The sequence below is a fragment of the Sorex fumeus genome, unplaced genomic scaffold (genome assembly GCF_029834395.1).
Source record: "Sorex fumeus unplaced genomic scaffold, SorFum_2.1 ptg000054l, whole genome shotgun sequence".
Lineage (NCBI taxonomy): Eukaryota > Metazoa > Chordata > Mammalia > Eulipotyphla > Soricidae > Sorex > Sorex fumeus.
The window spans coordinates 32,258,301-32,279,349 of NW_026606111.1; the positions used below are offsets into that span (position 1 = coordinate 32,258,301).

The 21,049-nt window shown below is 38.8% G+C and overlaps 1 protein-coding gene across 1 annotated transcript in view; it reads right to left on the reverse strand.

The window, feature by feature from the left end:
* Window positions 1–276: 276 nt before the first annotated feature.
* Window positions 277–21,049, reverse strand: part of HS3ST5 (heparan sulfate-glucosamine 3-sulfotransferase 5) — a 319,163-nt gene continuing 298,390 nt past the window's right edge. Inside the window, exons 5-6 of the mRNA XM_056125076.1 lie at window positions 6,981–7,119; window positions 277–2,814 (exon numbers count right to left, since the gene is read on the reverse strand). Coding sequence (XP_055981051.1) covers window positions 1,884–2,814; window positions 6,981–7,087 — 1,038 coding nt within the window. The 5' untranslated portion in view covers window positions 7,088–7,119 and the 3' untranslated portion in view covers window positions 277–1,883. The remainder of the gene's footprint in view (window positions 2,815–6,980; window positions 7,120–21,049) is intronic.

Sequence of the window (21,049 nt, forward strand, 5' to 3'; positions counted from 1 at the left end):
AGGAATATTGCATAGAGTTTATTCTGATGGTTAGTTGATAGTGGAGGCACTCAGATCAGATTATTTATGTTTGATTTTATTAAGGGCTCAAGGAGGAAGTGACTGACATGTAGACCCAGACTTACTCCATTTTCATCTCATAGTGACTGAGAAACCGCCCTGTCAGTGTGTGCTGGTGTCATGCCCGTTTCTTGCTGAGAGAACAGCATTATTGTTAATTGAAACAATAGCCATGATTACCAAGGCTATGGCTTGAAAAGCAATATATACCAAGACCAGAGGGAAAAGGGCTATTTATTTAGAAAAGATCACCATCAAATCAGTGGACAGGCTAAACAACTCATGGAGAAAATCAACACCTATTACAATCAAAAGGGGACCCATTGTGATTTGCTGATTTCTCTAAGTACACTCTATGTGAAACTGAACAAAACATCTTCCATTGGATAAGCAACAGTGATTGTGGAAAACCCAGCTCTTGCTGTTGCTGATACCTCATTTGAATCATACTTAAGTATAATCGTGTGTCTGATGTTAGCAAACACTCAGTGTAGTATTAATTTTTCTGGAGGGAAATAAGAATCATATGTTCATGTCAGAAAGAGCAACGCTAGGCAATTTGATCAGTTCTGAGCAGGCTGATGGATTTTCACCTCAAAGGTAGTTCCGAGGCATCAGCAGTGTTCAGTACAGAGGTCAAATAAGTTTTTAAATTTTGTTTTAGTTTCTCTATTGGTTGGTCTGACTGTGATTAGAGGTTCAAATAAAACTGTGATTCTTCTAGATCTAGATTATATGATTTCTTGTCTCTAGTCACAGCAGCTACTGCAAGTAAATAAATTGTTACAATGTTGTACCAGAGTAGCACTAATGTTCTCTGAGGTGGCTGTTATATCAGATTTCCAGATGGTTAAAATATTTTTGAATATACTCGACCTCACTTCATAAATACATTTTCACAAGGATACAGAAATCCAGCAGAGTAGTGTGTTTCCAACTACTCAAGTCTGCACATAAGCAGCTTCGATTTTGAAAGCTAGCAGGGGGCACATAAAACAAAATGAGTAAGAAAAAGATGTTGCACATAGAGTAATTTTAATCCATTCCATTTTTAAATACCACAATAAATTTAATTTCCACAATAAATTAAATAGCCATATTCAGTTTACAAAATAGAATTACTTAGTGTGAAACCAGTATTTACAACAATATACATTATGTACATGACATTTCTTATTGTTGACATAGAACATGGAAGTGAAAGGACTAGACTTTCCAATGTGTGATTGACATGCTACAAGTGACGCCATGGTTGTTGGTACGAGAAAACAATAGTGCAAAATCACCACAGAAACTTTGGAACAATGTCAATTTTTATGAGAAAAGACATTCTTTTAAATGATAAGAAAATAGTATTTTCTGTTTTCATGGCACCAATTCAGCATCTGAATTAAAGAGCCAGATTTCCCTACGAAAGGGATGCATGACTGATTCCTCTACTTCCTGAAGCTTCACAGCTATTGGTACATTTTCACACATTAATCTTTTGGCTTAGGTTTATGAAAAGAGTAGACGAGAGAAACTCTGACTCAAAGGAAGACTAACTCTTTGAGAATAGCTGAAGTCACATCCCCCCCAATACCACCACCCCTTGTTTTTGTCAATAGCCTAGAAGAAGATGCAATTATGCAGACAGCAAGTTTTATTTTGCAAATTTTCTGTAGAAAAAAAGAACTGATTTTATATTTGGTCACACACTGCTTATGTACAAGTATACATGGAAAAATGACTTGGATAGTTGTCTAGGAAAAGTGCATATTTTAATCTAGAGGAGACTTTGTATGTCTCCAGGCACAACACATAGTGTTGTATTCTTTATCATCTTAGGGCCAGTTCAATGTCCTCCCAGTGATCTGGTAGAATTTTTGATTAAAAGGGTGAAAGAATTTGCGTAATTTGGTTATGACAGAGGGGTCCACCTCTGGATGAATACGCCCCTTGCTGCCTGCCAGGCACTTATTAAAGATAATGTTAAACCGTAAGCAGTAAAACCCTCTGGTAGCATTGAAATACAAATTGTATTGACTTATCCTTGGGGGAAGATTTAGGAACTTCTCCACGAGCTGAAGTTCTGGCAGAGGTTCTGTGATGAGGCGGTCTCCATCAACAATGTGAAACTGTTCAATTGGAAAGTATTTTAACCACCTTTCCAGATGTTTGGTATAGATGCTGGTTCTGACTGCCTTGTATTTTGTATTCACTTCGCAGGTATTAGGGTCTATTGCCAGCTTTTCAAACTTGTAATAAGTTTTGTTCTTCCTTTCCTTCCCCTCTAGCACCTGAGTATAATCAGAAATAGCTCTTGTAGTTGGCTCCCTGACAATGATCAACAACTTGATGGATGAGTTCATTTTGTAAATCCTTTCTGGAACCTCCTCTGTGATAAAATATGCGGGGCTCTTTTCAATTGTGATTTGCTGAGGGTAGGAAAAAGGCATCTTTTTCCTGTACCAATCAATGCCCTTGGCGTAATTCTCATCATTGTCAAAAAAGTGGATTTCTTGGGAGGCTTTGACTACTGCCGGATGGAGGTTCAGCATCTCAAGCAGGGCCCTGGTGCCTCCTTTCCTCACCCCAATGATTATAGCCTTCGGGAGCTGCTGGACCAGGTCATGCAGGCGAACCTGCTCCTTGGAAGTGTTGCCCTTCCGGAACTCATGCAGGAGGCCCCGCTTGAACTGCAGGGCTCGAAGAGGGAACTCAGCTTGACTGCGGGCTCCGAGTCGGCCTTCGATGGGGCAAATGGGCTGTAGCCTGCAAGCAACAGACACGTTAAGAAACTCATTGCAAACAAGTTTTTGTTTTTCTGGTTCTCCAGTCAGAGTAACACTTTAGATACACAAATAAAACCACTGGCTCCCAGAATGTGGCAATCCCATAGTGAACATATGTTTAGGAAATTTTATTTTACATAACCCCAAATTAAATGGGGCACATATAATTGATGGGATTTTTTTTTTTATTAGTGCTCTTTAAAATTTTTTATTCACCAAGTACTTAATTGACTACAGCATGTACTTATGTTCATAGCACAGGACAGAAAAGTGACATCAGCCATACTAATAGCCTTTTAACAGCTCACTAGTTAACATCATTTGGAAAATGTGAAAGGTGGAAGATTATCATCTTCAGCTAGTGGCTGAAGGGCAGCTGGGAGGCTCCGTCTTTTGGGTCACATGTGGTATTCTTTTCTTGCTGGTCAGCAGTGCTCACTGGGCTCTTAACAGTTTTTGAGATATAATCTAAAAAGAGGTCCTCATCCCTGCCCTTGACTCTGCACCATCAACCTGCAAAATTTCAGTCTCAGCACGTGCTGAGATTTTTATTCCGTGAAAATGTCTGCCCTTGGCCTTAATACAGCTAGAAGAGGACTATATTTCTCCTGCTTCTTTTTTGCTTTCTCTTCAAAGAGAGCGGGGTGATGTTTTCACTTTACTGAATGTAGGAACAAATCCAATTGCCATCAGCAAGTGATCTATCACACCTGAAATCAGAAATCAGGAAGACCTTGGCTGGGCTACAAACCACGAGTCCTTATTGCCAGCCCATTTAAATCCAAGCCTGTAAAATAAGGAACACGGTGGATGAAGACACAGAGGAGGCATTTTGCTTCACCACTCTGCTGCATAAAGACCTGCCACATCTGCTTCTCTCAGAGAGAAAGGTGTGGTCACATTGCAACGATCATAAACAAGACTTAGTAGTTAACTGGCCAGATAAATAGGACCAATAAGCTAAATATTCTTTTGAGTATAGTCTGGAAGTCAACCAAAGTTTATTATGATTTCCCTAAGTTTGTCTGAGAAGGCATTTTACTCTTTTGGTTTTCTGTCTGATGGTTTCTAGCCACATCTGGTAGTGCTGGTTGGTGCTGGCTTAGTGCTTGAGAATCAAACTTGGGCCTGCAGCATGCAAAGCATGCACTCAATCTGTTGAACTATCTCTCTGATCCAGCCTCCTTGTTAAAGGGTTACACTATTAGTCAATATTGTGCGGCTAAACCAATTCTTCTGACTGATGCTTCTTGTTATCCTAATAAGTAATTTATAGACTATCCTAATTTGTAGTCTGTGTTTTGCTTCTCTGCGGTGATGAAATTGCTGCTTGCTTTCCTTTCATTCTACCATTTGTTATCTTGTGTAATGTTTAAAATTAAAGTGAGAAGAGTCCAATGTCCAGGTCATGACACAGCTTCGATTAAAACAGAGGGAAACGAACTCGATTTGTCTTTGAATAGCTATCACAAAGCTTAAAGAAAACTACAGATGTATTTTACTTTTTGACATGTTTGCTTCTCATGATCTTAAAATCAATCATACTCACTGTGGAAAACAAAAAAATATGGAATACTATGAAAGTAAGGGGGTTTAACACAGTCAATATTTTAGAGAAACAAACCATGTTTCTACAAACTTTATAACAAGATTAACATCTTAGAGATCTAAATGGAAAACAAAAAAGTCACAACACATACATAGTCAAAGATGTTCTTTAATTGTGACAGTGACTGGGATGTAACACATTGATTTTCTGGTTCTTTTTTAGGTTTGATTGTGAACCGACTTCCAATTCCTGAAGGCATCCTTTGATATAACGAATAGACTTCTGTGCATCTAGAATGATGCTAGTACTATCCTTGGGAGAATTGAGGAAATCTTTTTCTGTAGGACTTAATTCTCTTGGAGAACGCTGAGTGAGACCAAATTGACTGTCTCTTCCCTTTTGGAGCTGGAATGCAATTTGTGAGATATTCCTACCTCTCAAAGGGGTTATTTTTCTTTTTTTTCATTCCCCTTTCTACCTTCTATCCTGGGAGCTCATTCCCTGCAGAACAATTGCTTTTCTGGGACTTCCTAACTCAAATAGAAGAAAACATCACATTATTTCCTACTTCCTACAGAGCAGATTCTGAGCATGGGCTCCAGAAGAAAAACCAAATCTTAAAAGGGATAATAAAAGTGCTTGTTCAACCTTCCACCCAGAGAGCAGTGTCTTCAGCTCCTAGAGAAGCAGTCTGAGTAAATGTGTGTCCATATCACACAGTCTACTGAAATCCTCACACGGGAGATTATAAGAAGGCTCACAGAGCAATTAAATTCCTTTTACAAGCTATCCTATCTGAGATTAGATTTAAAACGGGGAAGGGGGAAATCCTATAATTGATGCATTAGTGATCATTGACTCTATTACTCAATAAAAATAAGTGATTTTTATTATTATTTTTTTGTTTTTTACTAGGATCAAATCCAGAACCTCACACATATACAAGGCAAAGCTCAACAATGAGTCACATTCCTGACCACAAATAGCAACTAATTAAGTTATACTAAGACCTATCAATAACTTGACAGAAATTTTCCATTATTGCTATAGGAAATCATTCCACCTCAAGTTTTTATTTCATAATTACTAAACTAGTAATTTGGGGAAATTAGTGATAAACTCTGGACAACACCATTTCCCATATTGAGTGGGAAGTTTACCCAGAAATTTAAATTGGAAAGCAGTTAAGAGGTTAACTTTACCAGTCAAAACTGACACTGGGTTGAAGGAAAAGAAGAATCACTTTATTATGTGCCAAATGCCTGAGTGACAGGATGTATAGATTATAAAAGAAAAATCTTCCAGAAGATATTTTTATTTTAAAGCCTATCTGTATTTCACAGAAAACAGGAATTGAATCTATAAAGAGCACACTTAAGGCTTTCCAGTGAAAAAATAATTTAAAGGGCAAAATGAGAAACTAACACAATTCAGAAACTAAGTTCTCCAGCCTTTCAAATCATACCAGAGTGGAACAGTTGAAATATACTCAATATAAAGTCAACTAATACTGCTGGAACATCTGTGTCTAGTACATTAAACTGTCTATTTAGAACCAATCTGAGCTCTGTAAAGTTACTCTTCATGGATTTTCCATTGCTTTCTGGGCAATTATTCTGAGCAAAGTCTCTTTGTAAATTTAGCTCCTGGAAATCAGAGCTAATTAAAATAGTTAAAATCCCCCTCAGACTGTATCCACCTTTCCTGGGCAGTGGGTTCCAAACTTTGTGAGTTCCTTTCCAGAATCACATATAATTTTAATTCTCCCAGTGGCATGTTAATAGTCTACTCATACATTTCAAAACAAAGATATAAGAATATATAATTACTATTTCACTATGACTAGAGAGCAATAACAGAGATTACAGCGATTACACTAAGCTCTAATAAATGACATTTTAAAACCACGCATGGCTTTATTCCTTCTCTGAAAATAAATGTTGATGTACTGTCACTATCACTGTCATCCTGTTGTTCATCGATTTCCTCAAGCAGGCACCAGTAACATCTCCTTTGTCCTAGCCCTGAGATTTTGAAAGTGCCACATCGAGGCTTTTTCAGGGTCAGGAGAATGAGACCCAACATTCTTACTGGCTTTTGGCATATTGAATACGCTACGGGGAATTTGCCAGACTCTGCCATGCGGGCCGGAATACTTTCGGTAGCCTTCCAGGTTCTCTAGAGTAAGAACTAGATAATAAGATTAACTAGAACTAAATAATAAAAATCTTATACCAGCTTCCGGGAGCTGGGTTTTATAGTTTCTGGGTCTTGGCCATTGATAGGATTACAAGGTGTCGGGGGCAGTTGATGGGTGTAACGCCTACGTGGGCGATCTGGGTGGAGGAGGCCAAGTCCTCTCTCTGTGATGTACACAGAATACAAATTGATCTTAAAGAACACCCTGGTTTGAGCAACTTGGATCTCTTTTTTTTTTTTAAGTCTCAATAAATCAAAATCAATACTATAGAAAAACATGGTTCTTAGGAATTTTGAGGCAGGAAAATAAATCGAGAGATTTAAACTTATGTTCCAAGGCAATTGAATTCAGAGACACTTTGAATCCATATAAGCAGAGTGTGTGTTTAATCACTTACCTATCCAAGCTCCCAACTCTGGCAACTAGATATAGGAGACTCCCAACGGCAAGACTTCCCAGGACGAGGAGCTTCTGTCTCAGCCACGCCTGCTGTTTGAATAGCATGGCCCTCCATCAACCTTCAGGACTTCTGCAGTCTGAGATGGGGACAGAAGAGAAATCAGTAGCAGTTATCTCTCATAGGCTCTGCTGATTGTTACAAAGCTAAACAGCATTGCAAATCTGCTTATAAAGTGACTACCCATGATGAAGAAGACCCTATTACAACCTTGAAAATATTCATAGTGTAACAAGTTTTTTAAGTATTTAAAACAATTATTCCCCGCCAATATCCCATTGTTATAAGATAAAACACTAAAGTAGGGAGTAGAGGGGCCAGAATGAGAGTACAATGGGTAGGGTGCTTGTCTTGCATGAGGCTAACCTGGATTTTCTGGAACCCTCTAAGGTCCCCTGAGCCTACCAGGAGTGATCCCTGAGTTCAGTGTCCTGAAATCAGCTAAATGTGGTCCAACTAACCGCCCCTCCCAAACTAAACTAGAGGAAATAATTAATTAGAGAGAGTCAGCTAGTCTCCAGAGTACTCTGGAGAAACTGGAAGGCTACCAAAAGTATCCTGCCCACACAGCAGAGTCTGGCAAACTCCCCGTGGCATATTCAATATGCCAACAACTAGTCACAATGATGGGTCTCATTCTCCTGACCCTGAAGGAGCCTTGAATGTGGCACTTTTTAAAATCTCAGGGCAAGGACAAAGGAGATGTTACTGGGGCCTGCTCAAGGCAATTGATGACCAACAGGATGACAGTGATATAGTGATACAGCTAGTTAATTGTCAAAGTAAGTTAAAAATGCCTATGTACATATTTCTTTATGACACGTGTACATATATGTTCTTGTTGCTGTTAATCATGCAAAAGATTGAGTGAATAACCGAGACACCTGAAGGATATCAGCAGGAGAATCAGTAAACTGAAGATTTTGCTTCAAAATAATGGTGGGATATTGAAATCAATGTCCTGGTTCAGTAATTTATCATTTGAAGTGTGCTAATGATGAATTATACTTAGATTTATTCTGTATTATTCCATTTATTATTGAAAGTTACTGGCACCCGCTCGAATAAATCGATGAATAACGGGGATTAAGTGATAAGTGATTAAGTGATTATTGAAAGAGGGGCAACATTAAAAGTTTTAATTTTTTTACTTTTGTTCCTTTCACACATTAAATATGTATCTTCAGGGCCTAAATGATAGTACAGAGGGCTAGGCATTTGCCTTGAATGTGGCTGACCCAGGTTCAATAGCTGGTATCCCATATGGTCCTCTGAGCACCGCAAGGAGTGATTCCTGAGTACAGAGCTAGAAGTAACCCCTCAGAACCACTGGGTGTGACCCCAAAAGCAAAAAAAAAAAAGGGTTTTCATATGTATTTCTTTACAAAGTCAAAGATTTTCAAGAAAAATTTAAGTATCAGTCCAAAGCTATTTATTCTTTGAGGTTATTAGTGCTATCCAGAACTCAAATGTTTGAGGTCACTTGACTTGGAGTAACCTGAAGTTTCTTTTCAGCTTCATCTTGTTCTGAATTGAACTGACTGATTCTGAAAACATGCTTAGACTGGGGACCCCTGCTAAGTGACCACTCTTGGCTCTATGAATTTAAACAAATCTGGTGACATGGGTCTTACTCTTACATCACAAAGAAAGCTTACTTGAAGATTTTTATTCTCCTACTTGAGGTATAGCCAACTGCAGATTGTAAAGCTTTGGTAATGTTGTTATTAAATCTGGGGGTGGAAATGCAAGCTTCCATTTCAGACTTTCTTATTAAAAATAAATCCAATCCCTTTTCAAGATAAGATTGTTTGCTTCTTATTGAAACTCAAAATAGCAACCCAGGAAGAGGGAGTACTTGTAGCATGTCAAGGTTAGAAACGGTTTTTGTCACAACAGTATTTCCATATTTGCTATGTGAGGATTTTCCCCATACATAAGGGACATAGATGAGTGATTGATCAATTAGATTAATTATCTATTTATTCATTTACCAAGAAAATACTGAGTGGCAATTGAGCACTTAAGATATTATACTATGTTTAAACATGATTTTAAAATGATCTGAATTGAGTCTTAGCTCTCATAAGATGAATGCGAGCATGTGAAATTGAGAAAAACAAATAATGTAACCTACTTCATAATAAAATATGAATAAATGTTGGTGACAGAAGATAATGATTGGAATTTGGGTTCCATAGGAAGCTGGCACACGATTTCATGAAGATGTTATTGGAGGGCACCACAAAAGGGAAATAAATAAGAGCAGCAGACATTCAACTCACAGTTAATTCATATGTTGCAACGTAATTTTTAGATACTAGATTATGCACGGAGTATTATGACAGTAGTGGTCAACACGGGAGTCTACAGTCTGGTGGAGGAGACAGATATTGAACCATAAAATTTAGGATTAATATATACCAACAGGTTATAATCACAAAGGAATATTACAAGGCACACTAAGAAAGAACAGCAGGCAGAACCTACTTCAATCCTCCTGAAGAAGTGATACTTGGAGTGACATCTCAAGGATAAAGAGCAAAGTGGTCATCAGGTGAGTACTGTGGCTTTTAGGCACAGCAACCAGCTTGCTTAAAAGGAAAAAGGAAAGAAAATTCTCAGCCGACTGGAGAATTGAAGAAAGGGTCTTTCGGTGGGTCACACAGGGACTGAGGAGTCAGAGTTACCAAAGAGGAAAGCAAAAGTGGAGGCAATGAGATGGATATTGGCAGTGATAGGGAGAGGATACAGTTCTAACTTAGCATGCTTGCCTGTTGTAGGTCAGATGAGGGAGAGATGTGGGAGAGAAAATGAGGGTTACTGAGTCCTATTATGTGGCAAGAACATTGCCCAGGTGGTATTTCAAGAAATTCTCAGAAAAGTCTTAGGAAGCAGAGATAGTTATTTCCATTGTATGACCAGATAAAGTAGAGCTCAGACAATTGTCTCCAACTTGCCTGTGATTACACAATTGGCAGGTAATGTGAAGGCAAAGGCAGTAATTTATGTGTGCAATTTAGTGTTTTACTGAAAGACTCAATCTCCTATCTTTAGGTTGATGTCCGAAGTCCTCAGAACCACATTCCTTTAGCACAGGACTCTTATGGCTGTTGAAATGCAAATAGTGCATCAAGATGCAGAAACTGGTGACAGAAAGAAAAAAAGAAAACTCGGTTCAAGTTCCTTCATCAAATTATTCCTCAGAAGCTCTGTGATCTTGAGTTGGTCTCTTAGATTTCCTGGATTTTCCTTATCTATAAAGGGGAAACAATTTCTTAGCTCTCCACTGGAAGGGACTGGACTGAATATAATAATGTTTCTACAAGGGATATCACTAAATAATGGTTTCTTAATTTTCTAAAATATCACTAAATAATAGTTTCTAAATAATGTGTTTTTTGTATCTAAGTCTGAATGAATTTAAAGTGTATTCACAGACAAGCAGTGTCAAAAAAAAAAAAACAGTCATTCTGGGCTTGCGGAGGGTCATCCCTGAATGGCAAAGATGGGAAAAGTAAAGGCAGTATGTGCTGTGCTAGTCTTTGTTCTTAATTGGGATCACCAGCCCCATACACAGCAGTATCTTGGAGGGAGACTGGAGAAGTCATCTGATCTCTTTTACTATATAAATATAGTACCCACACTCCTGCTCAAAACTATGGTCCACAATTATTTTCCCCCTTTTCCTAGCTCATTGGTCCAACTGTCTATCTTTAGCTATGGTACACCTATTCTTTAAGGTCTGGCCTATGTCCCAGTTCCTCTACAAAGCCCTCTTCATATGATATCTCTGTTCACAATGATCTCCCTATGAATTATCTTCCACTGAAGTCTTGTCTTGCAGTTATAGCCACAGTCAGACATTTCATTGTTCATAAGTGTAGGATTAGTTTTAGCTGCTGCATTTTTCTCTTAGCAATGAGGTAGCTCTACTGACAGCCTCAGAAGTAACTAGAAAGAGAACTGAAAAATACCTAGCCCAGAATCTGTCTGCTTTGATTGTTAGGCTAGTGGTTCTCTCTAGTGAGCTAGTACGCCTATAGAGAACAAATATTGGCCCCACCCTCAGAGATTCTGATTTAATGGGTCTTTATTAATCTTGAATCTGTATTTTAACAATGGAGCAGATGATACAAAAAACCTGAAGTAATTTTCTTCCGACTTTTTTTCCTCATTGATGATCTCAGTCAATAAACTTTCCTTAATTTATTCTTATTGAAAAACTAGTGACTTTATTAAATTTTTATGTATACTTTTTGAGCATTGAGCCATACCTGACAGTGCTCAGGAGCTAAGGGGTTTCTCCTGGCTCTGTGCTGGGAATTGAACCAGGGTTGGCCACATGCAAAGCAGAGGCTTACTTACTCCTGTGTTCTCTTTTTGGCCACCCCTTGTTATTATTTTTTAACATCTGTGTTAATTCATTTCTTTTTACTTCATTTCTTTTCTTGTGGGGGGTGGGGATATTAGGCCATACACAGTGGCTCAGTGGCTACTCCTTACTTTGGTTCTGTGTTGGGGAATGAACTTGGGTCAGCTGCATGCAAGGTAACACCTTAACTCTTGTACTACCTTCTGGCCCTACCTTACTTTATTTATCTTTCAAAAACAAAACAAAACATTCATGTATATTCACTAGTCGTTGTTGTTGTTGTTTGTTTTTGGGCCATATCCAACTGTATTCAGGGCTTATTCCTGGTTGTGCTGGGGATCAAATTAGTGTTAGTAGTGTTAGGGCTGGAGCGATAGCACAGTGGTAGGGCGTTTGCCTTGCACGCAGCCAACATGGCCGACCCGAGTTCGATTCCTCCGCCCCTCTCGGAGAGCCCGGCAAGCTACCGAGAGTATCTCACCTGCACGGCAGAGCCTGGCAAGCTCCCCGTGACGTATTCGATATGCCAGACACAGTAACAACAAAGTCTCCAATGGAGACGTTACTGGGCCCGCTCGAGCAAATCGATGATCAACAGGAGGGCCTTAGTGTGCAAGGCAATCTGACCCCTATGCTATCTTTCCAGCCCCTGCTTACTTCTTATGGTCTTCTTACTTCTTATGATTAATCTTCCTTATACTAGTCATTTCATATCTCATCTGTTTTCAGTTCTTTGAATTAAGCCCAATTTCTTATCCGTGCCAATTTCTTATCCGTGAATATTCAGACTTCTGAGATCCCAGAGAGGGCAGTCAGTTTCTTTCCTTTTGATTATTAACAACACCTGTTACCTCTTTGCAGGTAAGGCTGGCATTTTTATTGCTCCTCAAACCCTCCCACTCCCATTTACATGCTTTTGTCAGTGTCCTCACTGGTCTTTTCCTACTTCTCCCTCTTTCAAGACTCCCAGTTCCTACCCATATTGCCGGAGGGAAGGTTACCCTGGTGGAGGTAGAGTTTGGGGGAAATCCTCATTCAGTGCTTCACTGGTATACAACAATGGTCCATGGTGTAGATAGTTGCAGGACTGAAGGATGATAGATAGGTTTAGGAACAGAGGCTGTGAGACATAGGTAGGCAGAGATGAGTGAAGTTGTAAATCACCTCAGATCTGAACTCTGTTCAAGGTTAGCAGGCAGGACAAATGATAAAGTGATAAAAGGCAACACAAGTGAGAAAAGGTAACATAAGTGATATAGGATGTGAAAAGTACTGAGAAAACTAGTCCAAGATTTAGTCTCTTAAATCATAAGAAATCTCTCAATCCCTCTGTTTGTCACACACATGTAAACATGAGATTACCAAAACTGATGGATCATGAGGTCATTGTTTATTTTTTACTATCTTTAAAGATCTTCCTGACTTACAGACAAAAATATCCATTTATAAATTCTAACTTTATATAAGGCCAGTTATTGCCATGGAGGTTTTGTGGGATAAGTTGCTGCTGTCTGTCTAACATCCTTATGGGTGAGACATTTTATATACACACACTACAGTTTTTTCCCTTGGGGAGGCCTTTTGCTTGAAGGGCTGCCCTAGATCCTTACACTCTCTGTTTATGGCATGCCCATTACACCCTCAAAAGCATTGTCTTGTCTACTTTGACATTGAAGAGAACTAAACTTTTTAGTTTAAATATGAACTGAATATGAATCAGTTGTCCATAATGAAGTGCAAAGATCACTGGATCGAGAATCAAATACTTTGAGTCACATTTTGGTTTAGTTTTATAATGGAAACATCCAGAATACTGGTATCTTATCTATGAAATGAGAATAATGTCTATCTCTCTTACAGGGTTATTATCACAAGAGCCTTGAGTAAGATAGGATGAGATCAAACTTTATGAACATTTGAGCACTTTACAAAAATGGAACAGACTTATTATATTTAGGAAGGGTGACACACCTATGCTTGTAGTGCACTTAAATGAGAATAAGGAAACAAAGTTCAGCTCTCATTGTAGTATAATTACATGATAAAAATTATGTCCATTTTACTATAAACATCTTTGAATGGAAACTCATGCTAAACATTAAAGTGCTAGTGTTATATTTTCTGTTAAAAGCAAAATGACACAATTTCTAGAAACAAAAAAGAGTAATATATTTTATTAGGCTGAAAAATCTTGGAATTTTTGAGAAAGTTTTTAAGAAAGAGGAGGCCAAGTTAGTTATTTCTAATGAGCTTCCTTAGGGCACCAAAAGTGAGATGTCATTCTATGTTGTAAACAATCTTATAAGAGACAATGCCATAGTACTTGAATACACCTTTCTCAGAGAAAACCAAAGATACTTGTTAAATTTAATATCCAAGATTTTTTTCTTTGGTTTTTGTATATTAGTATGTGCTACAGTGTCTGTGAGGATAGAACCTTAAGGCTGGGCAGTTGCTCTTGGTATAGGAATATAAGCCAAAGAGAAGCCATATCATACAATCCTTCTGAATAATTTTATTAAATTGGATAGAGGTTAACTGTTTCTCTAGCTCTAAAGTCCTTTCCCTTTAGCTATCCAGGAATTAATGGATATTTTAATAATCTTTCATCAATGCAGTCATAATGGTAATAGGCAATTTATATAAAATTAAATTTTTGAAGTTTATTATTTTTTTTTATACAAAAGGGTTAAAGACCTACAGTGACATTTAAGCCCTCCTTCCTATCTAGTTCTTAGAATCTTTACTTTGTGTGCCATGCATAGCACAATTATAGTTTCTCCAGACTACGAAAGCTAGCCTTAATAGACTTGGTATCTTAGCAGAACAAAGCAGAGTATCTAATAGAGTACGTGGCCAGAAACGACAAATTGTAGAGCCATCTGGCCATTTCTCCAAAGCAGCACTAAGCAAAGAAAGAAATGATTCCCAAGCTGAAACAAAGAAATAAGGGGATTTGAAAGAAATAATAATAAAGATATGTTCCAACGCTGCTCCAAGGCTTGTAGACATGGTTATTGCAAGCCCCTGGTACCAGTAAAAACAATAACAGAAACAAGAGTGGCAAAGTTCATTAAAAAAAAGACTGAACTTATATAGTAGACTTATTCCAAGGAAATAGTAACTGTCTTTTGAGTATTAGCTCATTTATCCTAGGCAATAGCTTCATGATGTGAACAGGAACTACATTTATTGAGCAATGGACTCTCTGTTACTTTATTTCACATTTATTATCTCACATAATGCAACAAACCTGTGAAGTGTTATCCATTTTATTTTTCCTGATAGAAACTGAAGAGCAGAGAGATGAACAGATTATTTACCCCAGAGCATGTAGCTGGTAAATACAGAAGAGTTATTTAAATTCAGAATTATTTGACCCCAAAGAATGTGGCCCCTTGATTGCAATGCCACTCATAGGGCTCTGGATGCTCACTGGGGAGGTTCTTAATAAATAGTTATTTATTGATTGATGAGAGCAGACAAAACCACTTAACTCTACCCAAATTACCTGCCATTGCACCTTAAAGTAGAGGATGGGGAAGTGTAAAAAAGAGAAGAAAAAAGTTTCTAGGGATAGGTAAGTAAAAGCACCCTTTAGATGATGTGAACCTAATAAGTGACAATGATGATGATGACGATGACGATGATGATGACGACAAGGACAATGATGAAACTACTTAAAGGCAATGTTCCTTTGGTTCACAAAAAGTGTTGCTCATGTTTACTGTACCTGTGTTAAAACTAAGCATGGAAATCCCACTTGTTCTTCGGGTTACAGTCCTCTCGTTGTTCATCAATTTGCTCTAGCGGGCCCAGTAATGTCTCCATCATGAGACTTGTTGTTACTGTGTTTGGCATATCGAGTATGTCACGGGGAGCTTGCCAGGTTCTGCCATGCGGGCGAGATACCCTCGGTAGCTTGCTGGGCTCTCCGAGAGGGGCGGAGGAATCGAACTCGGGTCGGCCATGTTGGCTGCGTGCAAGGCAAACACCCTACTGGTGTGCTATCGCTCCAGCCCATTTGTTCTTATAATTTGAAAATGGAATTTACTTTTGAAAGATTTTTATGGTAGATTATCACACTAAAATTAGTTTTGATGGCCTTGCTTGAAATTTTAATGTGCTGTTCTCCATAAGATCTTATTTAGATGCATAGTGCCTTCTCAATTGCCACCTAATCTCCATCCTGACTTTTCCCTAGTCTTCCCCAGTATGAGGAGAGAAGTATGACAGTATGACCGAGTATCTCAGTGAATGGATCCCTCTCTCCTAGTTAATCCAAGCTGCTCAAACAGTTGGAATTCTATCATCCCTACCTCCAACCTTCTTATTTCCAATCAGCCAGTAAAACTGTACCTTCAAAACACTATAAAAATCCACTTTCTTGTTAGTACTGATATTTGGAACTACCTCAACTCAGGCTGTACTCATTAGTTATAGAGGCCTATTTTCATATTTCAGGTCTCTGGGACTTCTCCCCCCCTCCCTCTCCCCCCACTCTCCTTCTATTCCTTACTTCATTTAACTATGTCTTTCTTCTCAGTTTCCATGACTTTTTGTTTTTCCCTATGAACTGCCACATGTTTTCAAAATGACAGAACTTGCAAGAATACAGTGCTGTTATTATAGGGTAGTACTGCTTGCAAAAGGAAATTAGAGTTAAATGTCTTAGAAAATCTTATATGGATTTAATAAATCTAGAATTTATAACCTACTTCTATGCATAATATTACAGAAAATTTCCATGCTGGGGCATGCTAACACTTTCTTAAATTTCAGTATTCATGTGCTTCAAAACTTCCCTCTGGTTATTAGCAGAAGAACCTCTTTGCTCAGAATGTCAGACCTTTCTTTCAGGGCCAGAGGAGCTCCATCACATTCCAAGAACAAATTAGTAGTCATGAACAGATATTTGCTGAGTACCTACCACATGCCAGGTCCTGCGGATGACAGAAGTAATAATGGACAAGAAGAGGCACGAATCCTGTCTTAATAGTTTTGCCATTTTCTATTGTCAAAGTTAACTTTGATAAAAAGTGCAAGAAAACGGCATCTTCCCTAAACACACTAAGCAGACTGGTAGTGAAGGAAGAGTCTGCACTGGGCAGAGCCTGTTGGAACTTAACACCTTATCTGTTGGCCCTAACATTCATTTCTCTATAGTTAGTCCTTGTCTCCTAATAGTCACAAAAATCAAACCACTCTCCAAAAGGCACTGTTCTGAATTTAGCAGGTCTCATCTTTTCAACCCTCCTGAGAAGCAAACACTTTACTGAGCTTATTTTATTTATTTATTGAAATAAACAGATTTTATTTGGAGGACTTTTAAGGTGTGGAGGGGGAGAGAGTGAGAGAGACTAATGTACTCAAGAGAGAACACGAACTTCTCCAAGGGTGGAGAGAGCCTTTACACACAAACCAGCATTAGACACGAAAGCATGAAAGTACACATCTCAAGAGGGGAGATGTGTGTGACATGTGTGCTTAGCCACCACATGTGATCTGCTGCGTGGACGCAAGCAACACATGGGCTCGGGGCAGCATATGTGTGCCCTTCCTTTGTTCAAGGTGCCCTTTATAGGGTTTCTCCAACCTGTCCCCAGGTGGGCCCATTGCTAAGGAGGTTACCAGGAGGGTTGGGAAAGGTGATGGTCTTCTTTGAAATTCCTTTCCTGGCTTTTGTTCCTGCAGGAGCTTCTCTGGGTCTGTTGCTATAGATAGGTGAGGGTCTTAACACTGAGCTTATTTCACAGCAAAACAAAGTGCTAGTTTCTTGGGTTTGTGATGGGTGAATCTGCATGGGTCTTGGGGTTCAAAGGAGTGCCCCAACTTCATTTAATGCTCTGCTGTCTTAAAATTATTATTTCTTTTTCTTTGGGTCCCACAGATTATGTATACAGTCTTATAGTCATTCCTTCCAGCCTTCAGAGAACATATTACTCAGGTGTAGGCTGAAGCTTGTAATAGTGGTTCTTCTTTCTTACCAGATGCTTGGAACACCTTCATATCTTTTTACAGAGCTGGAAAATCTACTGGATTTTATTTTTCCCTCCCAGTTCTGTGGTTTTCCACGAGTCCCATCTCTTCCATGGGTACCCCAAACACTAAAAATGCTGTCTGCCCTCTTAAACATGGCAACTAACCACACAAAGCTGTACAGTTATTTTTTCTCCCCTCTCATTTTGGTCTTTGGTCCACACCTGGAAGTGCTCAGGGATTAGTCTTAGCTCTGAGCTCAGGTGTTATTCCTGGTAGGGCCCAAGGACCATATGAGGTGTCGGGGATCGAACCTGGGTTGGTCACTTCTGAGGTACTTGGCCTACCCTCTGGACCTGGCAGTTTTATATATAAAAGCCACCAGGTATGCCAGGATATTGTTTTCATGAGCAGAGGGGTTTCATTTATACTGGTGAGGAGCAATTGTGTAAAGTTAAGAGGGTATTTTGTAAAATTTTCCTTAGATGAGAAAATCAGAGACCTAAGCATGGAAGTCATCTGCTGATAGTAAAAGTAAAAAGTAAAGGCCTCCTGTTGATCATCGATTTGCTCGAGCGGGCCCAGTAATGTCTCCATTGGAGACTTTGTTGTTACTGTGTCTGGCATATCGAATACGTCACGGGGAGCTTGCCAGGCTCTGCCGTGCGAGCGAGACACTCTCGGTAGCTTGCTGGGCTCTCCGAGAGGGGCGGAGGAATCGAACTCGGGTCGGCCATGTTGGCTGCGTGCAAGGCAACCCGCTAGGGCAAAAAACAAAAGAAAAGGAAAAACTATCTCCCTGCCACCTGCTCCTTTCAAAGTAAAACAGAACAAGAAACAGTTTTTTTTACTCATCTTCTACGCAATGTTGGTTAAACACTTAATTTCCTTCAACTTCTTCTTCTTCTTTTTTAACTAGTAAAGAAACAATGAACATGGTAGGGAGGAGTTCATCAATTCCTATCAGGCTAAACATATATTCTGAAATATTTCACAAGATTAGGATTTGACAGTATTATAAAGAGAGATTAGTGTATAGGTAAAGACAATTCTGCTATGTGTGGAGGGAGGGTGGGGAGAGTAGTGCCTGAGGTGAATTATCTCAATTTTAATTTATTTTCCATCAGTCTCAAACAGCCTTGACCTCTTTCAAAATGGCTGCATCACATTATATACAGTTGATAACTGAAGAGCAGTCCTCTCATTCTAAGAGATGAAATTCCTTTGAAAATGATACCGAGATTTAAGATTTTTCCAATTAGCTTTCAGTTTGACCTCCTGTCAGGGAGTCTATAGGAAACAACACATTTTGAAAGAATGAACAGGGAGCAGTTGAGGAAGATTGTCATTAAAATTACACTTTTCTTCGATTGTAATGATCATATAAGGGAGCTGTAGGAAGGCAGAGGGGCACAAGAACAAGGGCATGGAAAGTGGTGATCTGCATGAGACAAGTCAAATGAAGAGATGGGGTAGAGATTAAGAGCAAAATGGACACCATTTGTTAGTAGATTAAGCAGAAAATGTATCAATCAGGATGCTCATAATTGCTTCATCTAATAGCTAAGGAAGCTATTTAGCTCTTTGTTTCTTCAGTTAACCATGAAGTTTCAACGTTAGAAATGAAAGGGGAAAAACTGATGAATTATACAGAACTTCAGAGTTTATTACTGCTCTGTGCTTAGTTCTTATCCTCCTGGGAATTACTGTAGGAGCAGCTTTGAGCAAATTCCAAAATTTCAAATGGGTTCTCCATTTTTCCTCCCATTCAGCTTTTGATATCGTGCATACATTATTTATCACAGCGACCATTATTGCGTTAGCTTGAGTAGTCCTCTGGCTCTGTCTGCAGCAGGGTACTCGTTTTGCATTTGTAATGACCAAACTTAAAAGGAGCCAGTTAATTTTGCTTCTGTTCAGGGTCTCATTTAGCAGAATGATGATTTAAGAATAGAAATGGGAACTGAATTTTATTTTAGCATAAAATTCTAATTGCTCTTAACCCCAGAATCTCATTGATATCTTAAAGTAATGTTTATAAAAGATGGGCATGCTTCTCCTCTGCCCCACCTCAACTTCCCCTCCCTCCCGCCCACTTTATCAAATAATTGCTGGGGTTTAGTAAATATTCCTTGCTGGTGAGTGCTGATGCAGAATCCTCACTTTTCTTATCTTGCCTTTAAACAGAAAAGCGTGAGTAGGAAGGTTAACAACTGTTTAAGTAATTAATTCAAGATCCAGGGTACACACAGATCATTGCAAAAATTTAGGCTTACGCAGTTAAGAGGTCAAGCCAATTAGATAAGTTCTTCCCCTACCCTTGAAATAGCTAACATCAATTTTGTGGTACTTTTAGTTTTACATGTCACATTTTGTAATAATTCAATGTATTCATATCAAAATCATTTCTAGTATTTACTACCAGACAAAAAGTCAACTTTTAAATCAATTTACAATATCACAATAATTGTTTTCCCTTTTGGTGACTTATACATTAAATCCATATGAATACTTTAAATAACATTGATTAAAATTTTGGTGGTATTTTTATCATTTATTTTTATTTCTTATAATCCTCAGAACCATCTCTCTGTAATGACCTTTTTCTTTCCTTCTAATTTCCAAACACCAGGATTTTTTTTTGTAATTACTGAAGATAATACTGATTTTACATTAAAAATCTTATCTGAAGAATTAAACCATTAGCAAGCTGATTACATAGCATGTGAATGTACCAACTTCAAATGACCAAGTTAGTCTCATGAAATTCACTGTTCAATGAAAAGTTTAAGCAAATACATACAGGAACAGACTGCTGAAAACCTTAGAGGAAGTTTCCATTTTTTTAAAATGTAGGGGTAGCACTGTTATATAGCACTGTCCTCCCGTTGTTCCTCGATTTTGCTCGAGTTAGCACCAGTAATGTCTCTATTGTGAGACTTGCTGTTACTGTTTTTGGCATATTGAATACGCCACCACGGGGAGCTTGCAGGCTCTGCCGTGTGGTCGGGATACTTTTGGTGGCTTTCCAGGCTCTCCAAGAGGGACAGAAGAATCGAACCCGGGTTGGCTGCATACAAGGCAAACGCCCTAACCGCTGTGCTATTGCTATTTATTCAGCAACTGATTAAGCTGATTGAATTGGGCATGAATTCCACATTACTTTTTTTTATTATTGAGTCACCGTGAGATACAGTTATAGAGCTTTCATGTTCGAGATTCAGCCACACAATGATTGAACACCCATCCCTCCGCCCGTGCACACTTTCCACCACCAGTGTCCCCAGTATATCCCCCCACCCCCACCCAGTACTCACTCTGCCTCCATGGCAATTTCCTCAGTACTCTCTCTCTATTTTTGTTTTGCTAGAATTTCCCCACCCCCATTCAAGCCTGCCTACCAGGGGTAGATGCTAGATCAGTTACTGTGCATTGCTCATTTTGAATATCATGGGTGCTGAGGCCGTGCACTTTTGGAAGTTTCCATTTTCTACTTAGTCATCATAAAACACAATTTTCATTAGATATAAACTATCTATTATTTTGATACTTTTAAGTTTTGTGTTTTTGGGGGGTTGCTTTTGGGCCATACCTGATGGTGCTCAGGGGACCATGCAGTACCAGGGATCTAACTTTAGCTTCATGTCATGCACTC